The 7906-nt window shown below is 49.7% G+C and overlaps 1 protein-coding gene across 1 annotated transcript; it reads left to right on the top strand.

Moving 5' to 3' along the window:
* Window positions 1–393: 393 nt before the first annotated feature.
* Window positions 394–5011, top strand: LOC308486800 (uncharacterized protein). Its single transcript, XM_081023920.1, has 2 exons — window positions 394–712; window positions 4092–5011. The coding sequence occupies exons 1-2, from the start codon at window positions 463–465 to the stop codon at window positions 4664–4666; spliced, it is 825 nt and encodes a 274-aa protein (XP_080880046.1). The 5' UTR covers window positions 394–462; the 3' UTR covers window positions 4667–5011.
* The last annotated feature ends 2895 nt before the right edge of the window (window positions 5012–7906 follow it).

Genomic DNA, 7906 nt, shown 5'->3' with positions numbered 1-7906 from the left:
ATTCGTGGATTTCTCCATTTATTGCTTATTGGCCTAGCAGGTATGGCTCCGAAGAAGAACTCAGCTCGCCCTGGTCCGTCTTCCACTGCAAAACGGCCTATTAGAGGCCCATCTCAGGCGTTGCGCTCACCTGCAGCAAGACAGCCAGAGGGGCGGGTGCAGTCTTTGGTGTCAAGCATGGCCGGAGATCCTGCAGCTCTATCTCGCTTTGCGGCTAACTTGGATGGCTTTCTGCAGCAGTGTTCCAGTCAACCGTCCACGTCTGCGGTGCCGCCTCATCCTGTGGGAGCTTCGTCGCCGGCTTTATCGTCGTCTAGCGAGGATGGAAGGGGGGGATTACTGTCTGAGGGTGTGGGAGATGACCCCCGGGTATCCCAGCCCCAATATTTACCTGCGGCTCGTGGCCGTGCGCGGAAGTCACGTTTTTCTTCCCGGAGAGCTTCAGGGAGAGTGGCCCCTTCGATGCCTTCCTCCCGCCATAGTAGGATAGTGTTGCCTTCGGTTGAGGCGGCAGCTGTCCCTGGTCCCTCACGTGTGGTTTCTTCTCCGTCGACCCCAGGTCTCTCACGGCCGGATAATGAGTCTGAGTCTTCTGTTGAGGACAGCTTACCGGTTCCGGCCAGGAAGTCTTCGGGCGGAAAGCGTCGCCGCAAGAGATCTTCCCGAAAGCATGCAAAACGTAGGAAGGATGACTCCTCTACCTCCTATACTGGTACGTCATCTTCTAGTTCTGACGATGAAGCAGGTAACTCCTTAGAGCTTTATTGGGGCTTCGGCGAATCGTCATCGGGACTCCCTAAGTGGGCTTGGGAGCGCCGGTCCAATACGCACCGGGCTAGATATGGTATTGTTCAGGAATGTATGGATGGCGTTTTGGTGCCAGACGTTAAAGTTTCCACCAATTCTGCCAGAGACGTTATTCCTGGTTTACATTTGCCATCAAAGCTGCGCTCTAGAATTTTGGACGGGCGTTACGTGGACATGTTTAAATTGGCCCCGCCTTCGGAGGACCAAGAGAAGGCTGGCTCTTCCAAAAAGCGCCATGGGGTTCCCAATACAGACAGGACTTTCGAACTATGGCTCGATTGCTTCCAGGTCTTTGCTGGTGTGGTAATGGCTGCTTATCCGCGGAGATCTCTCCATTTAATGGTTTACTTATCCATTGTTCGCTCTGCATTCACCAGAGCGGGTGAAAAGGCCGCGATAAAATACGATGAGGCTTTCAGGCGCCGTGCGGCCAGAATTCCTTCCGCTCGCTGGGATCGGAAGGATCTTGACGTATGGACCACCTATGTGGCCCCACTTATCGATAAAAAGGTGCCCGAACAACAGAAGACTAAGCCAGGGGTGTTAAGAACTGGCCGTCGCCTGTTTTGCTGGGATTTCAATAAAGGCTCCTGCAATCGCCTGGGGTGCAAATTCGCCCATGCATGCGAAAGGTGCAATGGCTCGCACCCCACTTCCTCTTGTTTTGCAGGTCGGCGGCCCTTTCGTGGGGGAAAAGGGGGATCTCAGCAACCCCCAAAACCCACCCCTCCCGCCACCACAGCAGGAACTGGAAAGTAGCTCGTTGACCTCTTTAGCTTATACACCGGTTCGCCTGCGGGTGTTGAAAACTTGGTTGCAGTCGTACCCCAACGGGGATGCTGCGGTTTATTTGAATAATGGTTTTTCGCAAGGTTTTCGGATTCCGGTAGCCAAGTCTCCTGTGGCACGGAATCCAGCTAACCAAAAGTCAGTTCGCGAGCTACCTCAGGTTGCTCGCAAGAAGATTGCAAAGGAGGTGGCCATGCGGCGCATGGCCGGTCCTTTTGACACCCCTCCTTTCCAAAATTTACATGTATCCCCATTGGGTATTGTGCCAAAGAAGGCACCGGGGGAATTTCGTTTAATTCATAATTTATCACACCCCACGGGTACGTCTGTCAATGATGTCATCCCTCCTGAACTCTGCTCAGTGAAGTACGCATCCCTTGATCAGGCGATCAAGATGATTCGGAGTTTTGGCCATTCTGCGCTATTGGCAAAATGCGATATCGAGTCAGCCTTTCGCCTTTTGCCAATTCATCCAGAAGATTTTTGGTTGCTGGGTTTTCAGTTTGAGGGCAAGTATTATTTTGATAAGGCTATGCCGATGGGATGTTCGATTGCTTGTGCCGCTTTTGAATCCTTCAGCACTTTTTTGGAATGGGCCCTCAAATCAAAAACAGGCCTGAGCGGAGTCACTCATTATTTGGATGATTTTTTATTGGCCTCGGCCTCTGATACCGGTGATTGCTCGGTGCTCCTGCAGGCATTCGCCGACCTCACTCATGAGTTGGGGGTCCCCTTAGCCGCAGACAAGACCGAAGGTCCTTCGACTCGGCTGACTTATCTAGGTATACTTTTGGATACTGTGGCCCAAACTTCTAGCTTACCAAGTGACAAGCTGGCAACTTTGAGGAGGGTAATAGAAGAACTACTCCCGTTGAGGAAGGTGTCTCTTCGGCAGCTTCAATCGCTGTTGGGACATTTGAATTTTGCTTGTAGAGTGGTGGCGCCGGGGCGCCCATTCTGCTCTCGCCTAGCTCGTCTCACCTCAGGGCTGAAAGCCCCGCATCATCGGGTGCGCCTCTCTAGTCAGGTGAAGGTTGATCTTGCTATTTGGTTGGAATTCCTCGAGGAATTCAATGGGGTGTCATTATGGCAGGACACTTTGAACTTGCATAATGACTTTCAAGTCCAGTCTGATGCTGCCGGTTCCCTTGGCTTTGGGATTTATTGGAAGGGACGTTGGTGTGCAGAACGCTGGCCAAAGGAATGGCAAGGGGGAGAGATTACGCGGGACCTAACGTTTCTCGAGTTTTTTCCCATTGCAGTGGCAGTGCATTTGTGGGTCGAGGAGTTCAGGAACCGTCGTATCTGCTTCTGGACTGATAATCAGGCTGTGGTGACAGTGTTGGCCAAGCTGTCGTCACGATCCCCCCGGGTGTCGGCCCTGTTGCGGGTTTTTGTATTGCATTGTTTACGCTATAATATAGTTTTTTCGGCACGTTTTATCCCCGGGGTGTCTAACGAAATTGCTGATGCTCTGTCCCGTTTTCAGATGGAGCGGTTCAGACTCCTGGTTCCAGAGGCTCGGTTACGTCCGGAATGTTTCCCGGAACATCTCTGGAGCCTTGGCAGCAATTAGTTTTACAGGGAGTAGCGGCATCGGTCTCCCCTTCTACCTTACGTTCATACACAAAAGTGTGGGGTGATTTTGTAACGTTCATGCAGCAATCTGCCTGCGAAGTCAAAAGGGCTTCGCCCACATCTTCGCAGGTGTTAAGTTATTTAGCGCACTTATTTCAATTGGGTAGGGCAGCAAAAACGATTAGGATACATGCTGCTGCTATAGCATTTTTCTGCAAGGTATTCTTTGATAAGGATCCTTGTTCAAAGTTCATCGTTCGCAAAGCCTTGGAGGGATGGTCTAGACTTTGTCCTTCTCGCCCAGCAACTCGACTGCCCATATCTTTTGATATGTTGTGCGGAATGCGCAGAAAGCTGCGGGTGGTTTGCTGGTCTGGTTATGAGGCCCGCCTGTTTTCGGCCGCCTTTTCGATTGCCTTTTTTGGTGCCTTAAGGGTGGGTGAGATAGTGGTTGAAGATCTTAAGGATGGCCGTACCCGGGGCCTTTTGATGCAGGATGTGCAGTTGTCTCCTGCTGAACTTCGAATCACAATCAGGCATTCAAAAACAGACCAAAAGGGCAGGGGGGCCCTCATTCGTCTCCCGGCTACCGGGGAAGCGGGCCCTTGCCCTGTAAAAGATGTTAGGAGGTACTTGTCTATCCGCACCCCTGGGGATGGTCCTCTACTTAGGCATGAGAATGGTTCGCCCCTTTCGAGGCAGCAGTTTGCCAAAGTGATGCGTAAAGCAATTGCGGCGGGTGGCGGCATGGCAACAGATTTTGCCGCACACTCGTTTAGGATTGGGGCTGCCACTACGGCAGCACATTGGGGTTTGTCAGCAGCAAGAATACAGAATTTGGGTCGCTGGAAGTCTGAAGTGTTCAGAAGTTATATCCGTTAATAAGCGCCTTACATTGTTTTGTTTATTCATATTAGGTTTAGCGGCTGTCCGCATATGGATGGTGGGGCACAGCATCGTCCATTGGGCTGGTGTCGCAGCACGGCAATCGCGAATGGGTCCTGGTCTCGGTCTTCCTCGACATATCCGGTTGTCTTGGCTGTCCAGAAGGGGAATGCGCTGGTCGGAGTTCCTGCCTCGGATTCGGAGGCAGTTGCTAGGGGAAGAACCCCCGTTGGCCATTGTGGTACAACTGGGTGAGAACGACCTGGTTTCTTTGGACTGTCGTTCCCTCCGTGCTACCATTTTATCGGACTTGGAGACGCTGCGAGCTTTGATGCCGGCGGCAAAAATATTTTGGTCAAGGCTGTTACAACGGCGCTCTTGGAGGGGCAGTCGTTGCCCGGCCGCCATTGAGAGAGCCAGAAGCCGCATCAACACTGCGGTGACGAGGAAAGTCTTGGAGTTGGGCGGAGATGTGATTTTTCATACTGAAATTTCTTCTCAGAGGCCATCCTTATTTCGGGATGATGGCGTGCACCTTTCGGCTTCGGGTAATGAGGCTTGGATAGGTGCGGTGGTGGCCAAGCTGAGGTCTTGGCTGGGGCTGTGAGTGGTTTGGCGGTGAGCTGTGGGCTCCATGGCGGTTAGGCATTGGTTAAATTGGTGCTTGGAGGGGTAAGGTGCCTATCCCTCCAAATGATGCGATGGGAATTCCGTTAAAGGAATCCAGGGGCTTGCCATTCTTTCGTCCTTGTCCGTGGTGCCGGGCTTGGGCCGTGCAAGCCCCACCGGAACATGAGGGTGAGAGGTGTTGGACTGAATTCCCAGCCTCATTTCTCCCCAATACTTGTTTCCCACGCTGGCTTCCGGTGGTGCCCGGAAATGCCAGCTCTGTCCTCGGGGGCAAGGACAGATAGTCATAACCAATGCCTAAGCAACCACTCACATTTTCTGTATTGAATAAAGTTGTGGCCAAAATTATGCCAAAAACCTTAAACAAAAATTAGCGCGTACTGTGTGAATTTTTGGGGGGGGGTGGCACTGCGGAACTCAACACGCAAAGCGTGTTCTCACTAGCAGAGAGCACGTGTTGCGGTTGGGGAGCAGGCCACCATTATGACTAGGCAGAATTTGGGGAACCCAAGCCGAAAAGGGGTTAAATTGGGTTGCTGGGGAATTTTGTGTGTTGCTAATTTGGAGGAGGGGTCAGAGGCTATAAATTGAGGGTCAGGCTAGGGGACGTCCTTCTTGGCCGTTTGCATCGGATCACCCGCCCCCCCTCCCTTTTTATAGGGTGGTTCTTGGGTTCATTTGACCTTGCTATGCCTGTCATGGGGTCGTTCGCCTTTGAGCGGGGGCCTGGTAGGAATTTTGCCATGTGGCTGATTGGCTGTTGCCATTTGGTTTTTGCCTACTACGTAGCAAATCGTCACAACTTGTAAGGTTGGCGGTTAGGCATTGGTTAAATTGGTGCTTGGAGGGGTAAGGTGCCTATCCCTCCAAATGATGCGATGGGAATTCCGTTAAAGGAATCCAGGGGCTTGCCATTCTTTCGTCCTTGTCCGTGGTGCCGGGCTTGGGCCGTGCAAGCCCCACCGGAACATGAGGGTGAGAGGTGTTGGACTGAATTCCCAGCCTCATTTCTCCCCAATACTTGTTTCCCACGCTGGCTTCCGGTGGTGCCCGGAAATGCCAGCTCTGTCCTCGGGGGCAAGGACAGATAGTCATAACCAATGCCTAAGCAACCACTCACATTTTCTGTATTGAATAAAGTTGTGGCCAAAATTATGCCAAAAACCTTAAACAAAAATTAACGCGTACTGTGTGAATTTTTGGGGGGGTGGCACTGCGGAACTCAACACGCAAGTAAAAGCTTATGCTCTTTTACTTAGTGTATGTGTGGGGTTTTTGAGTCAGAGTCACTTAGGTATGTTCTCTTTCTATTCGCTTGTTACGTTTCCTTGGTGGTGAGAGAGGTTGGGGTTGTCTAGGGTGTGGTTGATTGCCTTTGGTTGGTTACAGTGGGATTTGTTTGTGTTGGGGGTTGTTGGGTTAAGTTAGCCATATTGAATCGTGTGCTGTCAGTGGGTTCATGTTGTTGTCTTGTTGGGCTGTGTATGTGACAAAGGGAAGCCATACCTGAGTGATGGCGTCTTCTTCTTTTTGTCCCCGTGTCAGTTTCAGTCTATTGGTTAGCTTTTCTAGTAAGGCTGTTTCCCATACATACTACTTGATACCAGTGTTAATGAAGTGAATGAAATTATTTCGGGCAGACAAAAGAAGGTATTTGTCCACACAGTGCAGAATGAATTGGTGGAATTTGATGCCGCAATATATAGTGGTTGTGGTCACTGTTTTAGGTGTGTGGTTGTTGTTTTTTAAGGGGATTAGAGAAATTCATGGTAGGATAAGGGCTGGATCAAGACACATCAAAGAAGCATTTCAGTTACCCTGTAAATATAAACAGGGAAATCCGATAGGGATAAACAGGCCTCCATAGCACCATCTGGAGGCGCAGTGTTATATTGCATATACAATGCATATAAATCACTTTTTCTTTACCAATCCAAGGTTTTCACTAGGAACTACCCATGATGTCTAAACTGAGCCTCCATGCTCAGAGACAATATAGATAACAGATGCTGGGGAAAACAGTGAAATAGGCTATTGCACTTATCTCCTGCCTTCAGGCTTCTCAAAGGCATTTGGATGGCCATTGTGAGACGGTCTAATAGATCAGGACTCTTCTCTTATTTTTATGAACCACACACACCTGTTGTCTAACTTGGTACAGTCTGAGAATGACATCATTTCTCTGCCTGCTTAGATTGCCTGTCAGGCTTCCAAAAACTGGTCAAGCCATTAAAAGGGTCCATAGTAGAACAAGTCATGGCTCTCCTTTACCATGTGCCTAAGGCTTCATTCAGACAACACTTTATTCCACTTTCCTGATGTTTCCTTAGCTAATAATTTCCACATTTTATGTTATCTTTCACATAACGTGAAATCCTCTTCGATAAAACTAGCTGAATTTAGCAGTTTAGTGCTTATTTCCATTTTGTTTGCTTCCAGAAACAATCCATTTGCAACCCAGTTAACACAGAAAACCATGGGAGTTTATTATATAATGAAGGTGCCAGACCTACTGCTGTGGAGAGCAAATTCCACAACTGAGCAGCTGCCACAGAAAATACCCTATCCTGCTTTCCCCCTCCAAACTTCTGAGGATGGTGGAACTACCAAGAGGGTCTCCATTGAGCTTAACACTCAAAAGAGTCTGTAAAGAAGGAGATCTTTTGGATAATTGGGGCCTGAGTCATATAGGGTTTAAAACACTAGTGTGAACACCTTGCATTGGGCCCAGAAATAACATGTCAACCAAAGCAGCTGTTTTAAAACAGGGGCAATATGAGTTCTGGCTCCTGTTGAAGTTTCCCAGACATTTGCAAGGACAGCCCCATGTAGAGTGCATTGTGATAATCCAGTCTGGAAGTTATTAGATCACAGAGTACCTTGGCCAACACATCTCTGTCCAAAAGGGGACATAGTTGCTAACAAACCAGCTGGAGCTGGAAGTACTCACTCCTAGCCAGCAAGGCCACCTGAGCCTCAAGTGATGATGTTGGATCCAGGAATACCCCCAAGCTATGAACCTGCTCCTTCCAAGGGAGTCTAGAAAAGGCTGTCTTCCTACCTTCTGCTCTTGCAAACTTAGAACACATCATACCTCTGTCTTTTCAGGATTCTGTTTCAATTTGTTGGTCCCCGTCCAGCCCGTCACTGTCTCCAAAACACCTGTCTAGAACCTCAGCTGCCTCTCCCAATTCAGATGGAACTGATAGATAGAGCT

This window comes from Podarcis pityusensis, assembly GCF_964106645.2.
Source record: "Podarcis pityusensis genome assembly, chromosome: 10".
Lineage (NCBI taxonomy): Eukaryota > Metazoa > Chordata > Lepidosauria > Squamata > Lacertidae > Podarcis > Podarcis pityusensis.
Note: the sequence above shows the minus strand (reverse complement) of the source record. Positions and strands in the feature narration are given on the sequence as shown.

Coding starts and splice junctions, on each gene's coding strand:
- LOC308486800 (XM_081023920.1), top strand. CDS start 463: ATGCCTTCCTCCCGCCATAGTAGGATAGTGTTGCCTTCGGTTGAGGCG. Junction 713..4,091: donor CTCCTCTACCTCCTATACTG/GTACGTCATCTT, acceptor TATTCATATTAG/GTTTAGCGGCTGTCCGCATA.